The sequence below is a fragment of the Pelodiscus sinensis genome, chromosome 27, assembly GCF_049634645.1.
Source record: "Pelodiscus sinensis isolate JC-2024 chromosome 27, ASM4963464v1, whole genome shotgun sequence".
NCBI classification, from domain to species: domain Eukaryota; kingdom Metazoa; phylum Chordata; order Testudines; family Trionychidae; genus Pelodiscus; species Pelodiscus sinensis.
The window spans coordinates 9,506,486-9,533,225 of NC_134737.1; the positions used below are offsets into that span (position 1 = coordinate 9,506,486).

General features: G+C 50.2%; 2 protein-coding genes across 3 annotated transcripts; one reads left to right on the forward strand and one right to left on the reverse strand.

Moving 5' to 3' along the window:
- Positions 1–557: 557 nt before the first annotated feature.
- Positions 558–10,965, reverse strand: BYSL (bystin like). The gene is made up of 7 exons (XM_006130425.4): positions 10,611–10,965; positions 9,002–9,164; positions 7,395–7,533; positions 5,603–5,736; positions 4,161–4,321; positions 2,765–2,867; positions 558–1,263 (listed from the first exon to the last, which is right to left on the reverse strand). Exons 1-7 carry the CDS (start codon positions 10,888–10,890, stop codon positions 915–917), a joined length of 1,329 nt encoding a protein of 442 aa, XP_006130487.2. The 5' UTR covers positions 10,891–10,965; the 3' UTR covers positions 558–914.
- An 827-nt stretch (positions 10,966–11,792) lies between these two features.
- On the forward strand, positions 11,793–26,186 carry MED20 (mediator complex subunit 20). Of its 2 annotated transcripts, XM_006130439.4 has the most exons (4): positions 11,793–11,999; positions 15,157–15,311; positions 20,430–20,683; positions 22,900–26,186. In XM_006130439.4, exons 1-4 carry the CDS (start codon positions 11,986–11,988, stop codon positions 23,113–23,115), a joined length of 639 nt encoding a protein of 212 aa, XP_006130501.4. In that variant the 5' UTR covers positions 11,793–11,985; the 3' UTR covers positions 23,116–26,186. The 2 variants fall into 2 exon arrangements, with proteins under 2 accessions (XP_006130501.4, XP_075766201.1); XM_075910086.1 differs by lacking the exon at positions 11,793–11,999 and having other exon boundaries at positions 15,176–15,311; positions 20,435–20,683.
- Positions 26,187–26,740: the final 554 nt, after the last annotated feature.

Genomic DNA, 26,740 nt, shown 5'->3' on the forward strand with positions numbered 1-26,740 from the left:
CGGCGTCTGCCTGCTAGCGAGCGGCTGCCCAGAGGGAGCCGGCTCTCTGCAAACAAACCCACGGCTCCCCTGGAGCTAAACACTCTGCAAGCGCATTACTCTTCCCGGCTGCAGAAGCATCTGGGCACCGACTACAACGCGGGCGGGGGAATGATGGATTCCGCTCACAGGGCAGAAACGGCTGCAGCTGCCAACCCAGACAGTGATCCTTCCCCGGGGCATCCCCTGCTAGCAAGCGAAACATACGTGGGAACGTGCGATCTCATTGCCTGCCACGCAGGGGAACCCCGGGCCGCCTGCAAATTTATCCTCGGTGCAATGAGGCGCAAGGCACAGAAGGCAGGGTCCCTGCCTGGAGAGAAAGGGAAAAGATCTTCATGCACCAAACGGATCGCTGTGCTAGAGGGGGGGACTGGAGTAGATCACACAGGCCCTTACGCCCCATCTCTTACAGGGCGGAGGGGGATGGGGGGGGAAGGGGAGAGGGTGCTGCCCCCCCCCCCCCGAACATCCCTCTGAAAGGGCTGCACCTTTCCATTCCATTCCATCAGACGCTCGGAATGCCCCAGGTTTTATTCTCAGACAGGAGCAGCCCCGTGCTTTCCCCCCTCCCAGAAGTGCCTGCTCGCATCAGGCCAGCCTCTGATCCGAGGAAGGCAGCTTCCCCCGCTCCCAAGGGAGGTCCAGCTGAAGAGCAGCGCTTGCTTCCACCCCTGGGCTACAAGGCAGGAGTGGCGGGATCTTAGTGACAGGCCCGCGCTCGCTTGTCCCGGCCCAAGGGCTAGCTCAGCCACTCGGCCTCATCCAGCGAAGGCAGCAGCGATGGTGCAAGGGATGACGCGCCAGGTAGTTCTGGGCCGCAGCGTCTCACAGCCAGCGTCCCCTCCGCAGTCCCCGCCTCTCGCCTCCCGGCCTCACTCCATCGCCACCGGCTGCTGCCCCTCCACGTCCCGCGACTTGGAGTTCGCCAGCTCCCGCCTGATCTCCGCTGAGATCTGCGGGTGGCAGTGGAACTTGAGCAGCTCCAGCAGGGACTCCTTCTGCTCCGAGGACAGGTCCTCCTTGTAGCGCTGGGTGAAGGTGAGCAGGCACTGGTGCCACAAGACGGGCAAGGTGCGCCGGTCCGCCCGGAAGGCCAGGAAGTGGAAGACCAGGGCGTCCACCACGCGGAAGGGCAGGGCGTACTTCTTGTCAATGAGGAGGCGCAGGAAGATGCTGTTGGCGCCGCTGTACTCCATCTCGGCGATTTTCAGCATGGCCGCACTGCGGAGGGAGAGCGAGTCCCAGTGGGTCGGGGGTCTTGGGGCAGGAGCTTTGTCTGTCACACTCCAGAGCTATGCCCATGGGGACTGCATTCGCTCTGTTACGTTGCATGACATATCTACTCTCCTGTGGTAACCCTAGGCGCGTGCCTCAGTTTCCCTTGGGACTGCCCCAATACCTCTAGATGGGGATGACCATTCCAGGTACGACTCCTACCAAGGGAGGCTGCCCCAGTCCCAGCATGTGCACAGTGGCCCAGGCTTTCTGTAACATGAGCCTGAGAGGTGCAACCGGGTGACACCTTTGGGCAAAGGAGGCGGCGAGGCGGCCTGCAGGGCTGGGACCGGTTGCCGAGTGGGGGAATTGGTCTCCGCTGGCTTAGGATACAGGGATGGACTGTCCTGGCTGGTTCCTGGGCTGACAGCTCTGTGCTACACTGTATCCCTGTGAATTAATAACCCTTCTGCTCTCCCTGCCGGCTGAGAGTCATGTCTGGCTGGGGATGGGGGTGCACGAGATGGGGGGGCATCCCTTATCTGGCATTCCCAATGGGGCAGCTAGTGCTGGTTGCGGTAATGCTCCCTGGGTGGGCAGGGTTTGAACCCTGGGGTCCCCAGGCCTATGCCCTAACCCCTAGGCCAGTAGAGAACCCACCCCACCTCCCTACTTTAAGAGCATCACTTATCCAGCCTTCCTAATGGGGCAGCTGGTGGCTCCCCCACACTCCGTGACAGCCAGTGAGTGGGCAGGGGGTGGCTCTGGGCACCTTCCAACACCGTGCTGCCCCCAGGACCTCTTCAGGAGAGCCAGCTCTGCCCAGGGCTCCCCTGCTCCCAGTTCAGAGGGTGTTTGTGGCCGGAGCCTGGGACCAAGCAGCCTTCCAACTTCCCCACCAGCTCAACCGGGGCAGACCAGGCACCAGAAGGGGACTTGCGGAGCAGGCAGGACTCTCCTCCTCCCCCCGTCCCCGACTTTCCCACTCAGCCACAGGCCCCTTAAACAGCAGCGCAATCTGCTCTCTAGCATCTGGCCATCTCGCTACATGCCCAGCTGTCTTGCTAGTGCTCTCCCCGCTTCCCTACCCTGGGGAGACAGTGGCAGTGAGGGTCTGATCCTGCATCGCCCCCCGCCGCCGCGGGTGCACATGGGGTAACCCAGCAGGGAGACGGCCTCCCTGCTAATCCTATGCTGCTGACCAGGAAACTCCCAGCTACTGGGAGTTCTTGGCCCAGCAGCATTCCAAGCGGAGGAGCCACTGGAATGGGGACCGCCCCCTGGGCAATGACGGAAGCGTGTGACTCGGGACAGGATGCTGCCCTGGGATGCGCTGTAGGGAGCAGCCTTGGGCCAGCGTAGGGACCTCATGCAGCTTTCCTAGGTGTGTGAAAGGCCAGAGAGGTTTTAGGGCAGAGCCGTGACCTTGTTATGGGACTCCCTGAGGAAAGAGAGAATCTATTCCCTCCCCAACCTTCCCCGAGGGCCCCCGCCCGCCCCGTGCTACCTGGAGTGAAGGACAGGGATGGAGCACTTCGCAAGGATGCTCCCAATGATGACGGCTTCCCGTAGCGTGCAGGTCCCGGACTCGCACAGGGGGATCAGGATCCCTAAAAGCAGACGGGGGGAGCTTGACGATAATCCTCTGAACGCAAAGTGCTTGGACCTGCAGGGCTCAGAGCCAGAAGCCGACTGATCCCTCCCCCGTGCACGCCAACCTCCATGCCCATCTAGCCTGAGAGAACAACCCCCCCCCCCGGAGCATTCAGGGCTGCATCCCTGGGCACCCACCCCTGAAAGGAGCAACGCCGATGGCTCAACAGGTTGCAGGAGGCCCGGGATGTGCTGCCCCCTCTCTCGTCCCTCCCACTCATCTCAGGCCAAGCTCATTCATGGATAGGACAGGTTGACACTCTGTAATCCGGACTTCTCTAGTCCGGCAACACCCCTGGTCCGGCATCGGCGGCGTGACCCCGTGGGGCCAGGAACACTGCGGGACTCGGGCAAGCGGCACGTGAAGTCCTGGGCTGCAGTGGGGTGCCCCAGGCAGCAGTGAGGCTGCTGGGCAGAGTGTGGAGTTCCCCTCCCTGGCAGCAGCAGAGCCATGGGGCAAAAGAGGAGCCTTAGGTGGCAGCAGAACCCGAGGTGGGGGGGTGGGGGAGGGAAGCAGAGGCCCCGCCCTGGGGAGAATAGAGCTGAACACTGTGTATATTTGTGTGTACAAGTTGAACCTCCCTGGTCTGGCATCCTTGGGACCTACCTGGTCCGGGACCAATCCATTTTCCAGACCATGGGAGGTCAATGCACCACAGCAGGGTGGCCAGGAGGAAAAGCAGAGACTGTAGTGCACTGACCTCCCCTGGTCTGGCAAATTTCCTGGTCCGGAACCAGTCAGGTCCCGAGGACGCCAGACCGGGAGGTTCAACCTGTACACACAAATATACATGGTGATCAGCTCCCCACTACAGGGAGTCCTGTCATGGATGGATCTCGCCCATCTCTGACAACCTAAGGGGGCTGGGCTAGTATTGGCAACACCGATACAGCTGGGGGTGCCAATCAAGTTTCCAGGAACGGACTATGATGATGACCCACCACATCAGCAGCTGCTGCCACCCAAGGTTTCTCCCCCTTGCTTGTTTTGCTCTCATTGTTTCCGCATCCTCCCTCTCTTTACTGCTGCTGTCCGACTCCGGAGAGCATTAGGGGCTGTTGCGTAAAGCTCTGGGCAAAATAAACAGTTCAAAGTGCTGAGGCTGGAAGGCCAAAGACAGCAAGTATGGAACTGAGTCCTCCACCCAGAATAGAACTCTTGAATACAGCTGTGAAACACGGAACACGACTACAGCCCAGCCGGCAAGCCAGACCCGCCCTCCTCTTCCTGCAACCTGGCTTCTTTCTACCTTTGAACCAGGCTCCCGGCTTGAACAAAGCCTTCTTCAAGGCCATGTAGAGGTGGAAATTGAGGCGCTTGTACTCGGCGATGTCATCCCTCACTCGCGGAAGCAGCACCAGGTTGTAGAAGCGCTGGGCCATCCTCTCCTTCAGGTTGGAGGAAAAGATCCTGGCAGGAACAAGGGAGGAGGGAATCAGATTAGGGTCTCAGCCTCCATCCCAGCCGCCCCAAAGTCCACAAGAAGCAAGTCCTAATATTCCAATCAGAGGGTCTGTTTCCCACCATGTACCTCGTGTGCTTGTGGGGGTTTTATTACCTGATCTTTGAAGCACCTGTTGAAGGCCAACCCGTGTTTCAGCGCATGACCCACACTGTTGAAATCTGGGCTAGACTGTGGTTGTTTAATGGTCAGGGCAGACCAGGGGAGGGTTCTGCACCTGACTCGCATGCTGGACAGGTCCTCCGGGCCTCATTTATAGAGCAGGAATATGCCCCTCCTTCCAAAGCAGGGAAGGCCCTGAGGGTCAGTTAAAGGGCTTGGAGATTTGTAGTGAAAAAGTGCTTCAAAGTGCATGACACTCTGCATTACCTGCCGGGCTTAGTATCCCTTCACATAATGTTAACCTGTGGAACTCCCTGCCAAAGGATGTTGTGAAGACCAGGACTTTAGCAGGGTTCAAAAAAAGAGAGCTAGATAAAGTCATGGAGGATAGGACCATCAATGACTGTTAAGCAGGGATGATGTCCCTACCCTATTTGTCAGAAGCTGGAAACGGGTGACAGGGGAGGGATCACTTGATAATCAATTCCCTGTTCTCTTCATTCCCTCTGGGGCACCAGGCACTGTCAGAAGACAGGATAGATGGACCTTTGGTCTGATTCTGTAGGGCCATTCTTATGTTCTTAGTATCAGAGTCCAGGGGAATCAAGGAAGTGACTAAGCTGGTCATCTGCCTATGAGATCAGACTCCAGCTACTGCTTCAAAGACTCTGGCCCTGTACTTGCCTGACAAGAAGATTGTGCCTGGAGACTGCATTAGAGCTCTGAGTAAAACAGCCCGTATCATGTCACATTTTATAGTTTGGGATCGGAGCCTGCAACAGTGAAACAAGGACACTTCCAGCTGCCACGTCTTCCGGTGTCTCGGGCTGCAGCTCTGCAGACAGCATGAGTGCCACATAAAAGGGCAGTTTCCTTAGGAGTGGTTCGAGCCACTGAAGGGAACAACCATGCTCTGGATCAAGGGTCAGCCTCTCTCCTCCCTCTCTAGCATCCAGGAAATGCCCGATGCACAGCCCAGGCATGGGACTCAAGGCAGGGAGCGGCTCTCTCCTCTGTCTTGCAGCTCAGGGGAGAGCCAGAGGCTGGTTTGGATTTCAGCGTGGTGGGGGGAGTTCGTGGCAAGCCCACTGTAAAACCCCCAATCCGTACCAACAATTCCCTCATACCTGGTTGCTTGATACATGGCAGCTGCAGTCCACGTCTCTGGCTCGGTGATGTAAAGGATCTGCTCCCAATTGGACAGCGCTGGGATGATTTTGAAGGCTTTAGGGAGCTTACCACTCCTGTATTTGGACAGCACCTTTGAAACAAGAAGCATGTGGCCTAGTGATCAGAACAGGGATCAGGCCCGCCGAGGACTGTCACTCACTGTGTGACTAACCAGCTCGGTTGCCTGAGAGATTCCTCGTGGCTAGAACTCGCCCTGTGGCACATGGCCCCTGTTCCTCTCGTCAGGGCCCTCTAATACAGGGGTGGCCAACCCGCGAACCGCACGCGGCTCTTCAAAGGAAAAATTGCAGCTCCAGCACCCACGGCTGTTCTGCGTTCCCCTGCTCTGACTGTTTTTCCTTGTCTGGTCAGGGCGCCGCTTGGGGCAGTGAAATCTGATGCTGTGGCCGACAGAACTCTGCTTGGGCCACAGGCAGCTCTTAAGGGGCAGCGTTGGTTTTTTCCAACAACTTTCCGGCCAACAGCTGTTAAAGGGGCAGCGTGGGTTTTTTTTTTTTCCCCCCTCTTCTCTCCTCCTCAACTTCTTTCCCTTGGCTCTTTGCACTGTATCCACCACTATTTTGGCTCTTTGTCTGCAACGGGTTGGCCACCCCTCCTCGAATACCTCACTCAGTCCAAAGCGAATTGAAACAGTTCCCTGCCAGGGTCCACTTTATCCCAGGCCCCAGTTCAGTCTCTCTCTCTCTCTCTCCTTAGATAGGCAATACCCAGCCATTGGGAGCTGGGTCCCAATTCAAAGCTGCGCTCTCGTCAAGCAAGTCTAGCTCTCTGGGCCCCAATCTGTCTCTCTTCCTTCTTAGGTAGCAAGGCCCCACCTCTCCTGCCTAGTGCTGGGTTCCAATTCCACAGCGACTCCCATGTTTCTCTGGCCGGCATTCAGCCTCCTACCTCTGACTTCTCAACTCCCACGGGGTCAGGGCCTTCTCGGCAAGAGCCCCTCCTTTACCATGCTTTCCTAATCTACCCCCTTCTCCGCAGCTTCCTGTTGCCCTTTATAGGAGAACCAGCTGGCCTCCTTCAGGTCCCATCAAAGCAGTTAACATGGCGGGGGCAGTGTGGAGCAGTTCTCAGGTTTGCCTGGCCCCTTAAGGGACAGGCCACCCTGTTACAGCGACCTTGAGAAATACAGTGACCATAGGAGAAACTGGCCTGCCTCAAAACTCTGGGGATGGGGAGGAGTAGCTACTGCTAAACTGCGTGAGATCCGGCGCGAAAGAGGCAGTGGAAACAGGGGTGATTTTATTGGAAAGCCTGGTGCACATTAACTAATCACACTGGAATTCCCTCTGTTCACAGGCTTCCACGCACCTCGGGGCTTCTGGACGCAAGAGAATTTTAAAAGCAGCTCGAATGTCCTGTCTTACCACCAGCTGAGCAGTAAAAACTCTCTCAACATAAGAGTGCAATTAACAGTCCCAGAGGTTTTTTTCCCCCCCGTATCTTGGATGTAATGACAGAAAGGATGGAAACCTCAGACCCTGCAGAAGGTGCCTCCTTATTGACCCTGACGCACTTTACAGAGACAGCTGTCATGTTCCGCCCCAGAGACGGCTGCATGTTAGCAGTGGGTGAAGATATTCTTCAGCACAAGCCATGAGGCTGAAGACACAAGCCATGACAACTGTGAATACTGGCCATGGGAACAGCTGAGCTTGGTTCAGTCTAGCTCCTGGCAGAGCTACAATGCGTTGAAGATGAATGCTGCTACACAAATGCGATTGCTCTTACTTCTCTGACACCCTTGTAGACCTCCAGCACCCGGGGGTCCAGCTGAGGCATGGGGTGGCCTGATATTTCTGACATCACGGTTTCCACCTCGGTCTGCTTCTCTGTAATCTTCTCCATGATGATATCAGCTAGCGTGAGCCTGGCAGATACAGGCGAAGGAATCAATGCAGAGCTGGTATTAGGCCTAGGACAGAATCAGCCTGTTCCTTGGCAAACCAACCTGCAAAGGTTGGTTACTGTGGAGGTCAAATTACAGAGGAGGTCAAGTTACAGTGGAGGAGGTCAAAGTTGGGTATTAGGAAAAACTATTTCCCTAGGAGGTTGGGGAAGCACTGGGATGGGTACCCTAGGGAGGTGGTGGAATCTCCATCCCTAAAGGTGTTTAAGTCTTGGCTTGACAAAGCCCTGGCTGGGTTGATTTAGTTGGGTTGGTCCTGCTGTGGGCAGGAGGCAGGACTCCATGACTCCTGAGGTCTCTGCCAGCCCTGGAATTCTATGAAAGGCAGCAGGGCCTAAGAACAAAGCATTGCAGTAGGAATCAGAGCAGGGAGGTTCCACAGCCCACTCTGCTACTGCCCTGCCGGGTGACCTTGGGAAAATCTCTCCCCCTTTGGTGCCTCTATTTCCACTCCCATCCTTTATCTGTCTTGTCTATGACGGGTATGTCTGTCTTTGGAATACAGGTACAGCACCAAGCACCTGATCTCAGCAGGGCCTCTAGGCACTGCAGCAGCAACAGGCAACCTAAGCTACTGAGCAGGCCGCAGGAGTGGCCCTCCATCTCAGTGGGCCGCAAGAGTGTCGTAACCAATATAGCCTCCCGGGATAGGGTCATTTTGCTCACTGCGCTTGTGTACCTGGAATTCGCAGGGCATGCCGAATGAACTGTAGCAGGGTTTTGATTGGTTGCAGAGCGAGCACACAGCTCTCGCAGCCAATGCTGTGTGCAACCAGCACACACCTCGCCTCACGTGCTCTTGTTTTATGAGTGTGTCACGTTTGCAATACCGGCAGGGGAAAAAAACCTGACGCCAACAGAAACTAGTGGGATCTGGCAACCCCGCGTATGGGCAATGGTAACAAAATATTTCATGGGTCATAGGCTGCCCACTGCTGCTCTCCAGCAATTGGAGTTACTATGGTTGGCCCCATGCATATGCCATGGAGAGGACATGCAGCATTATCTACCGTTTGGGCACAGGAGAGTCAGGAATCCTGAGTTTTATTCCTAATTCCGCCTCTGACTTGCCTTAAGAGGTTGGGCAAAAAACAATCCTCCCCTATGCCTCAGTTTCCCCAGCTGTGGAAGAGTGATGGACCTTCAACCAAACCCACCCTCTAGAATTCACGTAACCTCTTCAAAGCGCTGTTTTAAACTTCAATGCTATCCGAGTGCAGCGCAGTTGGGCCCAGTACAGAAACACTTACATCCCTTGGCTCAGGGGCAATGTTCCAATTGTTTCCATCTATGTGCAGAATAAGTTTTATTGCGTGCACCGTGCCATGTGCGGATGTGCACCACCAATAGAAAACGCAGGCTGGCTATAGGCCCTCTGCTAATCAGGGGGGCAGCCTTTTAATTTCTCGCGATCGGGGTTGCTTCCTACCTTAGCGGAGGATTCCTGTTCATGAACATCTCAATAGCTCTCTCATCCTCAGGGTCCACCGTCACCTCCTCACAGTACTCTCCCTTTCCCATGGATGCAGCCTTCTCCAGCGCGGGCCACTCATCATCCTCTGCGTCAGAATCCCCATCGCGCAATCCGGACCCTGAAATAAACCACATCCTGTTAAGGTTGGACAAATAAGGGTGCAGAGCCAGTAGCTGGGTGGCCAGTGAGATGAATTTACAGCAGCTCCTTTCTAATGTAGACAACCACCCACTATAGGAAGGCAGACCAGGGATACCCAGGGGCAGTCCATCTGAAGGGGCAATCAGAATTTCCATCCAGGCCCAAAACGTGCTTCTCCTCTGCCAATTGCTTAAACAACTGCTGTGGCCAGCCAATAATGTTGGAGCACAGATGTGCAATTAAATATTACGGTGCATATTTCAAGCTTTATTAATTAAAGAATTAAAAACGGTTTCAGGTCCTATATACGTGCATCCCCGCCCCGCCGCCTGTTTTTTAGGGGATTATAACCAGCATTCCCTGTAGCCTGTGCGCTTTTGCAGCTGCTCAGGTGGGATTCAAATGCCACTCAGCTGATTAGCAGAGCATCCACAGCTAGGTTGTGTGGTGCACATTCACATATACCTCGATGCCCATAAAAATGTATTTTGCACATGGATGGAAAAGATTAGAGGGTATAATGATTATGATGTGTGTGTTATACACACTGAACTTTATACTCAGACACAGACTCATCAGCTTTAATACAACTGCTCAGTTTTGCAAGATCACAGACTAGGGGCCATGCTGTAAAACGTATTTCGGTGACCAACTCCAATACCATTAAAAAGCTGGTCCTAAGTGACAAATAAACTGACTAATGCAATGTACTGTCATATGTACAATAAAAATATTATTTGGGACAGGAAATGAAGAACGTATTATCCAGGTGAAAGGATGGTTCACTGAATAGACTATGGCACTAAAACTCAAAAAACCTGGGTTCAGTTCCTAAGTCAGATTTCTTGTGTGACTTTGGGTAAGTCCCTAGATCTCTCTGTGCAACTGTAGACTCTATTTGTCTCTAGTATCTCCGAGGTGCTGGTGTAACAGAACCAAACCTGGAACCTTTGGAATTTAGTGTGTGAGCCTCTACAGCTTCAGTTATAAACCAGCTGGCTCTCAGCTGAGGCTGTAGAGGAAACGTACTCTTCTTCTCCATAAGGGGCTCAGTGCCACTCCATGGGACAGTGAGACACGCCCAATCGGTGTGTGGGTTATCACTGTAAGGATAAGATCCCTTCATGATAGAGATGTCAGATACTGTAGTGATGGGGGCAGTTTAAGGATACATACAATGGATACAAGGGGGGGATTTACGGAGGCAGGATGCCTTCCCATGAAAAAACTCAGACCAAGCTACAAGGTTAGCACACCTGTCCCTTTTGCTGTCTCATCCCAAAGGCAGCCGCCAGGGCAGCACAATGCCTCCTCCCACGACACCGGGACTTTTGTTTTAATCCGCTGTTCTTAGAGATCGCCCTGCGCTTCAATTCTCCGCCACAAACAACGGTAAGAGAATCAGCGCGGCTCCCCCACTCACCCAGCACCGTGGTCTTCTCCTTCTTCGCTTCGGTTCCCTTGCCTGGACAGTGCTCCGCCTCCAGCTCCTCCTGCTGGATCCGAGCCTGCTCCAGGATCCTCCGGGACAGCTTCTCATCCACGTACTGCTCCTCCTGCTCCCCACCGCCATGCTGCCCGCCCCTGCCTCGCCTCTTCACCCGCGTGGTGGGCCTCACCGAGTCCCCTTGTATAATCTGCTCGGCCAGGGGCAGGTTCCTGGCCGCCTCCCCTGCGCCCCTCCGCCGCTTGACCTTAGGCATAGTGATCCCCCAGCGCTCTCCCCGCAACCTGCGGGAAGTGCACGTGTGCGGCCCGACAGTGCGCGTCTTCGGAAGAGGGAGGGCGCATGCGCTCTTGGAACGTTGGGAGTCCTTCCGTTCCAAAATTGGCAACAGCGTAATGAACGCTTGTCTCCAGTCTCGGCTCTTAAAGGCGCAGGCGTGCTATTTTAGGGCGCCTTCTAGGAACCTCTCCCAAGGCAGAGCTTTCAATTCGAGGGAGTCCTTCGTGCGACAGCGAGTTCCATTTTCAGAAGCAGCAGAGAGAAGGGGGATTTATTGACACACGGACTGGAGCCACCTATTAATGGGCATAAATTGCAGCAAGGGAGGTTTAGGTTGGACATTAGGAAAAGCTTCCTAACTGTCAGGATGGTGAAACACTGGAATAAATTCTCTAGGGGGGTTGTAGAATCTCCATCACTGGAGATTTTTAAGAGCAGATTGCAGAAACATCTGTTATGGATAGTGCTTGGGCTTGCCATGAGGGCAGGGGACTGGACTGGATGACTTCTCAGGGTCCCTTCTAGTTTTAGTGTCTAGGATGCTATTAACTCCACTGAGATACATTAGCCTGGAACAACTTGGTGGCGGGGCAGGGGATATTGGTTACTTGGCTACATAATTCTTAGGGTCCTAGAATAGGATCAGCCCACACCAGAGTTCCATTGGGGCTCGTTAAAATCTTTTGCATCAGTGGTTAACATGCCCCTGGGCTCCTAAAACCTGATTTTACTCCAGCCCCTTCCTCCCCCCGTTTATATTTAGTGCCATCTGCTGCTCGCAGTCCTTGGGGACTAATCTGCCTCTAGGAGGAACTAGCTTTGTAATTCCCACCTACCGAGAGGCAGGGGGACTGGCCAGAGACTGGAATCCTCCCCTCTTGCTGATATCATTTCCTGCTGGGTGCTTGACACCGCAGAGGGGTTGGAGCTAGCGAGTGTGCTTCCTCCACGGAGAGATACACCCCTAGCCAAGTCACTGCTGCAAGTATATTTTTAAACCGAGATAGTATCAGCTCGCCCTCGCCGTCTTGCATAGGGACCGGTCCAGCCCGACGTGAAGATTTCAAGAAGCATGGGAGTTACCTGGTGAGACGTTCTATGTCGCGTGGTTAAAAAGGATACATGTGGTTGGGTCCTGATTGGCTTGCCATTAATGCCACGGCGTGGGGTTTGCAGACGGGGGGGTCTGCAAGGAGCAGCTCTGCTTCGGCAGCTTTGATCTAGCATTGCACCGAATTGCGGGAGAGGGAGGGCTGAGGATTTGCAGCAGGGTGAGCTCATTGCGCTGAGCCCTAAGAGGTTAAGTCCTTAGGAGCTGCTCTGTGGCAGGAGGAGCTGACAGATGCGTTTTCAGGCTGCATTGATTCTTGCGGCTTCTCGAGCCTGTGTTGCAGTGGCTGGGGCTTGTCTTACTGTTGGAGCCAGCACCACTATCCTGCCTCACTAGGGATGCTAAATATTGTGTAATTCAATAGTTGTGTAAGCACATGAAATCTTAGAAGTTACACGATTATTCGATCGCCCCTGGGGGCGGGGGTGGCAGCGGCAGCCAGTGCTCTCCCAGCCCCACACCTGGGGAACCCCCTACTACCTCAGGCTGCTGCCTCTGTATCAGAGGCAGCACCAGGGGATGGCAGGCGGGAACAAGTTCACAAGGGAAGCCAGTTAAAAAACAGCTCCCTGCGCAGACCGGCTAGCTGCAGCCCCATGCTGCTGCCTCTAAGACGTAGGTAGCAGCGTGGGATGGCAGTAGCCCCTGTCCGTGTAGGGTGGGGGGGGAGGTCTGAGTTCCCTGCAGACAGAGTCTGGTCTGCGACAGCAGGCCCTGTCCACGGGGAGCTTGGACCCTCCCCCCCAAAAAAGGACAGGAGCTGCTGATGCAGACCAGCCTCTGTCCACGGCAAGCCCAGGGTGCCATGGACGGAGCCAACTTCACAGCAACCTCCCCTGCCTCTCCCACCCCCGCATTACTGCCGCTGATAGAGGCAGCAGCGCCAGGGGGAGGCAGCTCCACAGAGCTGATGTTGGGGGGAACCTGCTTCTGGCTGGCCCCTCCTCTCTGCCTCTGTAGGAGGCAGCAAAGGGGGTCAGGTAGGTCCCCAGAGCCAGCACTCATGGGGAAGCTGCTTGAAAGCCTGCTCCCTGTGCGTATGGACTCCAACCTACCCCCCTCATCCTCTGCGCTGCATGTAGTCAACAAGATTAACCCATAAGTCCAGGCTTATTGGTTAATCGTGTAGTTGACTACGCATTGACATCCCTCATCGTCACATGTGGCCAGGTGGAAATAATGGGAGAAGGCACCCAGCAGAGAAGAACGTGGCTGAGGCCGGGTTCTTGCTCAGGCGTGTGAGGAAGATCAGAACAGTGATCCATCAAGCCCAGTGTCCTGTCTTCCAACAGTGGCCAATGCCAGGTGCCCAGAGGGAATAGGCAGAACAGGGAATCATCAGATAATCCCTCCCCTGTTGCCCGTTCCCAGCTTCTGACAAATGGAGCATGATTTTGCATCCCTGTCCGTCCTCACTAATAGCTATTGATGGACTTATCCTCTATGAACTTAGCTAGTTCTTTAGAACATGTTATAGACTTCCCCTTGACAACATCCTCTGGCAGGGAGTTCCACAGGTTGACTGGGTGTTGTCTGAAGAGAGACACCGCTGCTCAGGGAATGCAAAGAGGGAGGTGGGTTATGTTCTGACAGGGATCTAGCTAGGGCATGTTACCGACACGCTATGTCAATACTGCAGCTCGTAAAATAAACTAAAGGGATAACTGGTATTGCAGTCGGTATCAGGGGCACGGAGGGTATGTATTTAAAAACAGGAGACCAAGGATTTATACTACTTAAGCGGGAAACAGAATTGCTCCATGGATAATATGGGATCAAATGTGCTCTTGGTTATCTGGGTCTATCACTGTAACGGCAAAAATCTTGTGTAAAACAGATTCTTTTGTGTGATGCTCAGTTTATACGTTTATAGGGTGACAAGGAAAATTTACCTTTACAGTGTCCCGTCTGTCCTGGTATTTGGCACCCTTTGCTGTGGTACTGTGTGTGGTGCCAATACTTGCTGTGTCTGCCTTAGGGGGTCTCTTAAATGTCTGTTAACCATGGGATGTTTGAGCGGCCTAGAAGCCATATGCAAAGCTGTTTTATCCTTTTCTGGGTGTTCTAGCTTCCTTTGCAGGCATGGGTTCAAATCCTGCTTCTGAACGGTCTCTTTAATGATCAGCAGTCTTTCTAAAAGCAATGCTATAGCTCAAATAGAAGTATATGGGTTTGATGGAAGAATTACTCTATCATACTCTGTGCTATGTTAGGTAGGAGGTCAGACTGGACTATCACAATGGTCTCTCTTGGCCTTGAAGTGCATGAGTCAAGTATGCAAGTACCCTACAGATCCAGCAACTCATATGTTGGCTTCTGATCTCTATTATAGACTTTATAAGTACATTGACTGCTGAATTGGATTCTGACTTGGTTACCATGTCTTTCTATTAGGGATATTAAAAGGTAGTTAACTAGGTAACTGTGTAGCCGTTAACATTTTTTACCCGTTACACACTGTGGGCTCTGCAGTACTAAGTTTATACTGCAGAGCAGGGGTGGTCAACCCGTTACAGACAAAGAACCAAAATAGTGGTGGATACAGTGCAAAGAGCCAAGGGAAAGAAGTTGTTGGGGGGGGGGGGAACCGCTGCCCCTTTAACAGCCGTCGGCCGGAAAGTTGTTGAACCAAAACCCCCCCAAAAAACCCCAACGCTGCCCCTTTAAGAGCTGCACGTGGCCCAGACAGGCTTCTGTTGGCCGCAGCGTCAGCTCTCGCTGTCCCAAGCGGCACCCTGACCAGACAAGGAAAAAGGTCAGAGCACGGGAATGCAGAACAGCCGCGGGTGCGAGAGCTGCAATTTTTCCTTTGAAGAGTCGCATGTGGCTCGCAAGCCGCGGGTTGGCCCCCCTTGCTGCAGAGACTGCAGTGCAGCTGGCTTCCAGCCCATACCTGCTCCCACCTACCACCCTGCTTCAGGGAGCTGGTTGCCACCCTGTGTTGCTGTATCTGTGTCAGAGGCTGCTATGCAGGGCAGCAGCCGGCTCCTTGGAAGTGGGGCCAGGAGCTCGCAGTGCAGCCATTAAACTCACATGTATCAGGTAAACATTTAACTAGTTAAACTGTTCCATCCCTATTCTCCATATGTGAATACGGAATCTTTTCTGTTGCTTCCTTCTCTTCTATGATAGTGTGTCTCAGATGCCCGTGACGGAGGGAAAGAGCGTCCAGCAGACAGTTGAAATCCTAACAAGGAAATTGGAGCTACTGGGAGCGGAGAAACAAGGAACATTTTGTGTGGACTGTGAGACCTACCACACCGCTGCCTCCACCATTGGCAACCAAGGTCTGCATTGCATTGTATTTCATGGTGCAATCACAGAGGCATTCGACCCTGTGGAGTTTGCTAGAACTGATCATCGGGGTTGGTAGAAGTCAACTGGAGTAATGTTCAAGGAATTGCTCTCTTGTTTTCTTACAAAGACATTTAATGCCGGCTCTGAGGTTGAGTTTTAATCCCACCAATGCTTCCCCTCCCCTTCTTTTCTCCAGTTATTCTGTCCAGCATGTTACTACTGAAATAACTTAGTGGCAGCTGTAGGGCAGAAAATAGGGGCCAGATGCGTGGGTTCTGTTCTCAGATCTGCCACACATTTGCCGTGTGTGCCTGGGCGAGTTATTGCCAGCTCCTGCATCTTTATTAAAAATGGCAATAACAATACTGACCCACCTCATGTGGGTTTGACTGCTGCTAGTAAAATGCTTGGTGCTCTTTGGCTGAAAGATGTTACGTAAACATTGAGGAGTCCTGTAACACTGTAAAGACAAACAGATTTATTTGGACACCCGCTTTTGTGGGTCAATCAGAGGCGTGGAGTCACTCCCCAAAAACGCTGTTAACACAGGGACAGAGTTTTCCTAGGGAGACCATACAGCGGTGTTGTGACTCTTTAAAGGGTGGGGAGGAGCTGTATCCTAGGAAACCCTTTCTTTAAAAACATCTGGTTTAGACCCTGTTACCAGATTTGCCCAGTACTATAGGATATGCTCATTTATTAGGGTTACTCTTATGGGACTGGGGAAGGTTAACAGTTCTATCAGTGTGCTGCTTGTGCTTACTTGTGCTTACTCTCATATGGAGCTGAATTCTATTCCTGCTGCCAATTCCCTCTCCCACTGGAGCACTCCTGCAGGAATTAGGTTCCTCGGGATGGGGTTCTTCCCACCTTAGCAACACACACACACAGACACTCATACCCACTATCAGAGCATGCCTGAAAGGACTGGGTAATCAGCACTCACAAGCCGACCCCTCATATGTCCCTGGACTCAGCCAGCTGGGTTAATAGCCATGCCACACTGCACTCTCATGAGCCTTTGGACTCAGTGGGCTGGATTAAACAGCACTTTAAGCTGCCATCCTCATATGCTCCCAGGTTCAGCATCCCCTATCCCCACTTTCACCCCACAGTCCACTGGCAAACCACGTGATGAGCAAACCCCGACAGGATTTTGGGCACTACAGGGATCTGTAGGTTGGGTACAAGAAGCGTTGTTGCAGAGCGAATGGGGAAGCCGAAACTGCACCCCTTGAGGAAGCGTGAGCAAAAGAGAAAGAAAGAGAAGCAACCAGCTTAACAATGAAAATAATTTATTTTATATATATATAGCGAGAGAGAGAGAGAGAGAGAGAGAGAGAGAGAGGTGGGGGTGGGGGTGAGCCAAACACACATAAGTTACAATATTAAATCTAAATTGGAACTGATTACAAATGTTAGGGCTAGCTAACCATATAACAGTTTACATAGGGCAGAGTCAGGAGGCTAGGTTTAGAGATAGGTAGTTGGTGGGAGAGAGAGAGAGACCTCACCACTCCTTGGAGCTTGCACTGATCGGTGTTCCCAGATGATGATGGTAGCCGGGGGTCCAGAGGGCAGGAGACAAACAGAGCAGAGCCCCCAACATGATCGGACAGGAGATGAAGAAGTTTCAATGGAACTGATGCAGTTTAAATCCAGGTATCAACAGTTTTTCTTGGGGCAGGGATAGGAGTTTTTATAGGGATAGGACAATAGAGACTGATCACCCCTGCTTATGGGTGATGTTCCTTGAGGAGCTCACAATGCAACTAGGCAGTTTCAGTATTTTGGATGTCAATAGGATCCTTACTAGAATTGGTCTGATAATGACTAATTTGGGTGTGAGCAGGCTTGGGTTCATTAGCATCTGGAGTAGAGATTTCCCATCAGGCAGTGCTTCTCTGCTTTCGGTATCCCATAGTTCATTGCAGTTCCTGCTTTGGAAGAGCTGCTCTCCATTCTGTACGCTAATAAGTTCTATTGTCAATGCAGATGAGGCTGGGGTGTTTCCTTAACTAGTTTAGGTGTGTCTTCCCTGGCCTTTTCCTTGCTTTGTCTGATTCTAGCAGAGGCCATGGGGAAGGGGGGATGGTTTCCCAGGAATGTCACTCCCTAGCTCCCCAAGAGCACAGGGCTGGTAGGTAACAACCCCTAATTCCTCATAATGCGTGACCATTTTTAAACTAGTGCAAAGTATGATACTGCAATACATAACCCCACCCATAGCCCCACTGCACTGGCAAGTGAATGAGAGTGAAGACTAGATTCAGTCCCTCCCCCTGTCTGCCTGCTCCACGAATGGACTAGGACAGTAAGCAGGTGTCCATATCAATGTTCCCTCTAATGTTTCCATACATGTGCAGAATAAATTTTGTTATGCACACCAAGGCATGTGCAGATGTGCACCACCAGCAGAAACACATGCTGCTGCTGGCTGCTGCCAGCTGTGGGCGCTTGGCGAATCAATGAGGCAGCCTTTAAATCTCTCCTGGGTGGCCGCCCAATTGCACAGCTTATAGGGAACACTGGCCCAGACTCTAGATCTGTTTGCAGCAGGTGCACCACAGGCAGGGCCTGCTCTGGTTGGGCTGAAGCAGCCCTTGTCAGTGTTGGGTGGGCACTCCAGCCTGACCGGGACAGGCAGGGAGCTGCTCCAATCTGTCCTCTACCTGCCTCCTCTTTAATCAGTTAACCAGTTAACATCACATTTAACCGGTTAACCAATTAAATGGGATTTTACATCTCTATTAGCAGTCTGGCGCTATGAATTATTAAAGCAGAAAGAATACTAGAAATCCGACATACTCATCACTGCTCATGCTCTTTATTTGCATCCTGCCCTTCTCTCATCTTGGGCAGTGTAAATCAAAGTCCCTTTTGTGTCTACTCCGTTTCTGTCTCAGTGCCATAGGTTTTGGGGCTGAACGTACTGCAGGAATGGATCAGGGTTGATTTGTCTAAAAAAAATGTTTCCACTGGGATTTAAAAAGAAATTCCCATTTGTCTTAAATTTTGTAGATGTATTGGGAGGGTGCTTAGTTTTTCCCCAGGGCCTAAGTTTTGGCCCAAACATGAGTTGATGGCCCCCTTAAGGAGTAAAGTTGTTGAGTACTCGTGGTGGTGGGTCAGAGTTTGGATCCATTTCTGTGGAATGTTAAAGGAATCCTGGCTCCAAGTACCACGGGTGGAAGGCATCCAGCATGTGCTCTCTTTAGTAGGCACTAGCACATTTACCTGGGGTTGCTCAGGTCCTTACCTCCAGTAATTTTGGGTTTTTTTTGGAAATTAAAATGAAAATGTCCAGGCTTCATTTGAATCATTGCTCCTGGGTGGGGCTGGGGAGGAGGGGTTCAGGATAGAGGCTGCCCTGGGGAGAGGGGACAACCCCAGTCCTCTCTCACCGCAGCAGCTTGGGGCCAGGTGAGCAGCACCTTGCCATGGCCGCTGCAGCTCCTGGGGGCAGAGCCAGGGGAGGGGTGCATGTCCCCCACTTGGAGCAGGTCCAGGTTCATCTGCCTCCTGCGCTCCCCGACCAGACTGAGGAATGCAGCAAACTGTGCACTTTCCCCTTGCTCCCTGGTGAAGAGGAACAACCAGCAGTGTTCTTGTAGGAAGGGGCAGGGGGTTCAGCCCCTCCCTCTGACCTCTCTAAAAGGGTGTTTGGGGGTTGGGAACCTCAGGGCGGGGACAGTCCCAGATTGGGATGGGGGACACCCCCAGCCAGTCCCTTTCACCTGCTTGATGATTCTTAAGAACATAAGAATGGCCGTACTGGGTCAGACCAAAGGTCCATCCAGCCCAGTAGCCTGTCTGCCGACAGTGGCCAGCGCCAGGTGCCCCAGAGGGGGTGGACCGAAGACCACGATCAAGTGATTTGTGTCATGCCATCTGTCTCCAGCCTCTGACAAACAGAGACCAGGGACACTATTCCTACCCCCTGGCTAATAGCCTTTTATGGACCTAACCGCCTAGCTTCTCTTTAAACTCTGTTACAGTCCTAGCCTTCACAGCCTCCTCTGGCAAGGAGTTCCACAGGTTGACTATGCGCTGTGTGAAGAAGAACTTTCGCTTATTAGTTTTAAACCTGCTACCCATTAATTTCATTTGGTGTCCTCTAGTCCTTATATTATGGGAACTAATTAATAACTTTTCTTTATTCACCCTCTTCACACCACATTCTGAGAAGCAATCCCATTCCAGACACATCCCATTTTCTTTTATCGTAACTTAAAGGAAGGTCAGGGTTTGGTTGTGCCAGGAAGTTGCATACCAAATTTGGTGATCCTAGCTCTTACCATTTAGGAGGTGTTCTTGAACAGACACACAAACAGGCAGATGGACAAACTCTCTCAAATCTAGAGTAGATTAAGTATCTTCAGTTCTCCCTCCCAGTAAAATATCCCATTTCCCAAGCTGACGTACCTGTGTATGCTATATGTCTGCATTTACCAATTCACTCAGGGTGCGTCTATACTGTGGCACTAGCTCGAAATAAGCAATGCAATTTAAGCTATGCAAATTGCGTACCTTAGGTCGAGAGAGTCTACACAGCACCAAATTTCAAAATAGAGCGTTATTCCGACAAGTCCCTTAATCCTCGTGAAATGAGGTTTACCAGGATGTCAGAATAGTGCGCCTGTCATTTCGATTATATTTCGAAATATCGGGCTCGCTGTCAGGATGCTGAATAGCTATTTTAGGATACCGGAAGTATCCCAAAATAGCGCTACAGTGTAGACGTACTTTCAGAGGTAAAGTTAAAAGTCAAATGACTCTCTTGAGTAATTGGTGCAAGACATGTTTATAAATCTGAGGTTTGGGTTCATACATCTCAATGGGCACAGGAAATATGGAGATCAGGACATGCGCTGGAATGGCAGAAATGGTAATGTTGCCACCTGCGTGGTTTGTGTTTTGTTTTGAGATTCTGAAACAAACCCATGCATCCAGTGTCCAGAATCGCATTAAACATTCATGAGTAGTCCTGTAACAGCCTTTCCTTTTGTCCTCGTCTTCGTCGATTCTAACAGATGTTTCTTCTTGAAAGCATGCAAGAGAGAAGCAGCAGCATTGCTATAGTTAAAATACCGCTCCTCTCGTTCCAGGGCAGGCTGGCAAGCTGATGTACGTGATGCATAACTCTGAATATCCCCTCAGCTGCTTTGCTCTCTTTGAAAATGGTCCCTGCCTGATCGCAGATGCCAACTTTGATGTCCTCATGGTGAAACTGAAAGGCTTCTTCCAAAACGCCAAGGCAAACAAGATAGAGAGCCGGGGTACGCGGTACCAGTACTGTGATTTCTTGGTGAAGGTTGGCACTGTTGCCATGGGGCCCAGTGCCCGGGGAATATCTGTGGAGGTAAGACTGTTTGTTCTGCATTTCAGTCACTTCAAGGAACAGGCCAGGACACACCTGGCTCAGAATAAGGCCCCAGGGCAGCAAAGCGCTGAAGAAGATACTTCAGTCTCATGGACTTCAGGGCTAGTCCAATCCCCTGCCCTCATGGCAGGACCAAGTATTGTCTAGACCAGGGATGGGGACTCCTTTTTAGTCAGAAGCTGCTGACCCACAGAACAATCAGTCAGGCCACACACAAGTGATATGCAACTCCCACATGCACCCCTTCCTTGCCCACCTCACTGACCTGGCTCCTAAACAGAAACTAAAAAAACCTGAAGAGCACGCAACTTGAGGCTCTGCTTGTGCTCCGGGAGGAGGAGGAGGGGGCATCGAAGTTCAGAAACTTGCTGTGAGGCTGGAGTGCTTACCCTGCTGCCGGGGGAATTGGAGAGCCTCACCGCGGGCCAGAGCAAAGTAAGCCAGAGGCCGGATTTGAGCCACCGGTTTCTCACCTCTGATCTAGATCATTCCTGACAGGTGTTTGGAGATTTTTAAGAGCAGTTTAGACAATGATGGAGATTCCATAACCTCACTAAGTAATTTATTCCAGTGCTTAACCACCCCAATAGGAAACTGGGAGGCGGGGCTGCAATCGCTGCTCTGGGCATGGGGTGGGAGTGGGGTGGTGGCGGGGGAGTCCCAGCCACTCCCCCCACCCCCGCCAGGCTTCTGTGCAATCACAGGCTCCTAGCGCCGATCATGGCTCCGCCTTCCAGCCGCTTCCCCCGCCCACACCAGGCTTCTGTCCAGTGTGGAGCTGGAAAAATAAGAGAATACTGGATATTGCACATGTTCAGTATTCTCTGATTTTTTTTTTTACTGGACAAAGAGCGCAAATACCGGACTGTCGGGTAGAATACCGGACACCTGGCAACCCTAAGCAGGGGTGACTGGTGAGTGAGGACGTGGGAGGCCACCAGCCACGTGACTCTTCCCCCCCCAACCCCACCCCAGCCCAGGGATGGTCTGGGACAACCCTCTTCTGCCCATGACACTCCCCCCTCTCTGTCCTGCTCCAGTCCCACCTGAGTGATGCCGCCCCGGAGACTAGCAGGGCTGGGGATTTGCTGCCCCCAGCACCGGGGTGGAGGGCTGTTCAAGCCAGGCTGGAGTGGGCCTCCCCACTCATCCCCCCCCTTTAATTGGTTAACTGGTTAAACAATATGTTTAACCAGTTAACCAATTAAGTGAGATTTTACATCCCTAATCGAAACCTGCCTTTCAGCATTTCTGGGCAGTAGAAACAGAGATTAATCACAGCTTTATTATATCGCAGAAGATGAAACACTGCTGCCATAATAACTGCAGCATTTCTGTTGATCTTAGGTTGAGCAGACGCTTGATTTGTACCAGACTTGAGTTTGGGATCCAATCTGAGCAGCCGCTCGTGTTTTTAATTAAACAGTTTTTTTCCAAAGTGCATGTCTGGTCTTAACCCTACTTTACAAACAACACCCTCACCCCACCTCTGTTGAGTAAGGCAACGTGGGTACATCAGAGGATATCATTTTTAAACGCCCATTGGTAGTGCATCATTCTTGTCAGCTTGCAGGGATGGTTTTGCTTGTGTTTTTTGTTTGTTTGGGTTTTTGTTGTTGCAATAAGCGAATGTAATGCCTATGACAGCGGAGAAGTTGGTAGCAGGTTCTAAGCAAGTTTCCACAGCTACCTGTTTGATTCCTTTTTACACACACACAATCTGCCTTACTTTTGACATGCAACATCCTCATTGTGCCAGACCCACTTCTGCCCTAGTCCTTTGAAACAAGGCCTTTCACCTCTGCAGACAAGTTCATTCACCTCCACTGTGCCCTCTAGCATCTCTGGGTCATAATTATGATACATGTGCAGTTCTCTGAAAACCTGTACTTCTCTCATCCTCATTCTTTTGTAGGTAAAAATAAGGCAAAGTCCTTGAATGTTTTCCAGAGTGCTGGCTCGTGGTTTAATTTTCCCCCTCTTTCGCTTATTTGACAAATAGAGCTTTTTAGTTTGCTTATGTGAGGAGACTGGTATATTACTTTTTCTGCAAAAGATGGAGGTGTTCGGTATCAGGGTTGAAACCACCTGTCTCTGAGTACATCCATATTTTTGGAAGGAGAGGAAAGTTAATTGTCTCCTGTGTGGCTACCGTCCGCTGCTCCGTGCTTCAGTGCTCCTGTTTCTCTTGCCAGGTGGAATACTGCCCATGTGTAGTAGCCAACGACTGCTGGAACCTGCTGATGGAGTTCATGCAAAGCTTCATGGGAAATCACACTCCTGGAATCCCGTCTGTGTTTGGCAATAAGCATGACAGCATCTATAGCCCGGGGGATACTATGGCTCAGTACATGGAACTGTTCAACAAGATCCGCAAACAGCAGCAGGTGCCAGTAGCTGGGATCAGATGAAAATTCCTTGAGACTTTTTTTGTTTCTTTTTTAAAGTGACAGTATCTTCTTTTTGGATTGTCCTCCGGGGTCAGGAGTCCCAGCTCAACCGTGTCCTAAAGAAGTCTTCCCCCTAACGGAAAACACCATTCATCTCCATATGGCTGGGGAAGAATCAGTTTTTCCTATCTCCAATTTTGGCCTCAAATATATTTGTATTTCATCTCTTATTTGTTGGTTAGCCTATTGACTCTGGTGTATCTCAGTGCAACAGAAATTCTTGATTCTGGGCATCAGTATTGTTCTGCAGAAGGAAGTAAAAAATCCAGCTGCGTGTGCACAGGCAGGGTTTATTGTCCCTCATTTTCTTTAGCTACTGACTGTTCAATGTGGGTTTTCTGGATATTCATATGAAGCATTTGGGTACCACTTGAATAAAATAAAGGCTTATTTTCCTATAAGGATGTTAAGTCTTTTTATCCACCTTTTAATGACTCAACCAACCAACCAATCAATGGAGGTGCTAATGGTTCTTAACAGCATCTTGTAATTATTTGAACTATCTACTCACTGTCTCTTTTTTTTTTCTTCTCCCCTCCCCACCTCCCCTTTCCTTATTTATTCTTGGATCTGGACTTCTTATACTCTGGCCATCTGAAGAAGTGGGTTGTGCCCATGAAAGCTCATGATACCATCTACATGTTTTGTTAGTCTTTAAAGTGCTACTAGACTATTTGTTGTTTTTTAAGTTTTTCCTGTTACAGACTAACTCAGCTACCCCTCTGAAGCTTTTTATCCATTAAGGGTAGTCTGTGTTGTGTGTATGTGTGTGTGGATTTTTTTAACAAATGTCTTTAATTTTTCTCTGGTGCGGAAGTTACTTCTTAGCCGTTTTTGCTTTTGTTTTTATTGAAGAGGCTTTACACCTTTGATGGAAAAGAATTTCCTGTTGTGACAAAATCTCTGTGACCTCTTTGCTGTCCCCTTACAGTTCATCTTAACTTGCCATCATATTTCACAGCGCACCAACAGATTAAAATCTTCTGGCTCTCGATGAGAACAATGCTAATGGTCTTCTTGCAGGAGTCTATCTTCTGTTGACACAATGTATCTGTCACCCTACCTCATTGTTAGAAAGGTATCTGATAAAACTGATAGAGGTCCAGGTGCTTTAAATCTCTACTCACCTGTGAAATCCCATTGACTTGAGTTGGAACTATTAAGATTAATAAGGTAGATTTACTGCAGGGCTTGGATCTCATGTAGCAATGATTTACTTATCAGGATGGAGAGCTAATGAAATTTCCCTCCATTTAAATGATCTAAACAATGAGAAGCTTCCTGGCTGGTCTGTAAATTTCCTATCTCCTCCTTACATTTTTCTTTGGTGTGTGTTATTTGCTAAGTAGATAGCAATGTGGCTGTTTACCTTGGTTCTGCAGCTGCAAGACCTTTGTGTAGCTTTCCTGAAATGCCTTCCCAAAGAATTTCACAAATAAACAGCCATTAGGCAAGGATCTTCTCTGTTTAATTTCAGAATGCAGCGTCTCTCAAATGAGCAGAACTACCCTGTCCCTGCAATCTACTCTTCCTGCTGAACTCCCATTGAGGTCACGGGGAATTCCATGCCCAGAGGCTTAGCAAGGCTGTTGCCCTTAAACTCTGTGCCTTATATCATTCTGGGTTTGCGCAAGTAGCCTGCGGGAACAAGCACATGGCTTCTTCTAAAAACAAAAGCAAAAACCAAACATGTTCTCCATCGCCAGCCCGTACACTGTAGCCCTCTGTCTAAAAAAGTAAACTGCAAAACTGATGTCTGGGACCTTAGTACACCTGCTGATTTGCCAGGCAAGCTGCAATTGGACAGGGTTTGGGGAGGAAGGTTGAGGATACATTTCTGGAGGATTGGAAAGAGGAGAGCTGTTTTGTTGCTTTGATTTACTGGTTGGCTGAGTTAGTTAATTCATTATGTGATTTAAATGTGATTGGGGGGGCTGAAGAATGGGGTAACAATTTTTTTTGTCGGTAATTAATTGTCAGGGCACCTAGAGTTTGTATGGGCACTTTTTAATTTATTTAACTCTGAATAAGTTAAATAATGTGGCAGCGGGTCTCAGTAGGTCTGGTTGGATGATTCACAACAAACAGTATTTAAATACATTAGCCATTTAAATATATCAAGCACAGGGTGCTATTTTGGGGTTCAGTCTTGCAGCGCAAATGCACATTAGTCACCGAATCCCCTTGCTTGCGCTCTTCAGGGGAGAGTCTGGTGTGCAGCGCTTGCAAGCATGTGGCCACTAGCTCACAATTACGAAGATCTTTAACCAGAAAATTCTGCTCTCCAGACAGACCCTCTTCTCCAGCCTGCGTTCTTAAAAAAATGCTGTGGAATTGTGACAGGAAGATTGGGCACATCAAATATTGCAAATGTCACTCAATACAAAAAAGATTCTGATAAAATCCAGGCATTAGAAGAATTTAGAGAAGGAAAAATCAAAGGCTTTGGTTTGGGAGATTCCTTCGCTACTCATTAGTTCTTTTATCTTAGTACTTGCTTAATTGTATATTTGTGGTATCTACCTGATGAATGGACAGCAAGGTTGATCATGGTGCTTTCATTTTTTGCATTTCCACTGATGTAAGTAAAATATGCCTTTTTCCTAACTGTCTCTTTGTTGAAAGAAAATGGAGAGCGAATCTCATCAGGGGCTTGGGTTTGTTTTTCATTGCCCTTGACTTACCACAGTTTGCTCAATTTTTACTTTTAAAATAGGTCTGAGTACTTAGGCAGATGCCTTTTTGCGAGAGAAATGTCTTTGCTGGGTCTGGGTTAGGAGTGGGGGAGGGGGGAGATTTTTCTGTTCAAAAAGTGTCAATCAGAAGTTGCTTAGCTTTTCAGGATGATAATCTGCACAGCCTTTAAATCCGTTTTCATGGGGTTGAAGATAAGTTATAGTCCTGTTCTGAATTTTTAAATGAGCATACATCAATTTAAAATCTAAACCAGTATTTCAATTATTAGGGTACTGCATCTAGTCCTAAAATACATGGACAGTTTTTATGATTTTATTGTCATTTAGGTTTTTTTTTTTTTAATTCTCAACCCTATTATCTAGAAGAGGTGCACAAAAATTACTTTGTGGATAGTCGAAGTTCCGTGGAATGCAAAAATATAAAACGTTCCATTTTTTTTACTCCAAGTACAATTTAGATGATGCTAACAAAACTAGGTGAATGTTCAACTTGGCTGTTTTTTTCAAGTTGATGTCTCTTCAACATGTAGATGAGTCTCAAATGAGTAGGTGTTCTACAGGAGTATTCTTGACAGAGTTTTTTTTATCAAAGAATGTTAAGGAGCCCTAATGCTGTTCGCCATTGTTCCTACTGTATATTCAAAGAATTAAGTTTATTTTAGTTCTATTTGTTTGAGCTGATTACTGTGCTTGTTAAATGTCTTGTTTTTCAATTTTTTTAGTTTAGTTTCAAATTTTTACTCCTATAAAGGGCCAAAATAATGGTTGGTTAAACTTCTTTTGACATAAAAGAAATTGCACCAAGGATGAATTTGGCTACATGAGTTCACAGTCTTTGGTCCCACTCCAGAAGGAAAACTAAATAGAAGTTCAAATGCCAGTGTGGATCT

Excerpts from the sequence above, each read along its gene's own strand:
- MED20 (XM_006130439.4), top strand. Across the intron at positions 15,312-20,429 it reads CTCCACCATTGGCAACCAAG|GGCAGGCTGGCAAGCTGATG; the intron begins GTCTGCATTGCA and ends CTCTCGTTCCAG. Across the intron at positions 20,684-22,899 it reads CCCGGGGAATATCTGTGGAG|GTGGAATACTGCCCATGTGT; the intron begins GTAAGACTGTTT and ends TTCTCTTGCCAG.
- BYSL (XM_006130425.4), bottom strand. The coding sequence starts at position 10,890 with ATGCCTAAGGTCAAGCGGCGGAGGGGCGCAGGGGAGGCGGCCAGGAAC. Across the intron at positions 2,868-4,160 it reads GCCGGGAGCCTGGTTCAAAG|GGATCCTGATCCCCCTGTGC; the intron begins GTAGAAAGAAGC and ends GTCTGCTTTTAG. Across the intron at positions 1,264-2,764 it reads ATCCCTGTCCTTCACTCCAG|TGCGGCCATGCTGAAAATCG; the intron begins GTAGCACGGGGC and ends CTCCCTCCGCAG.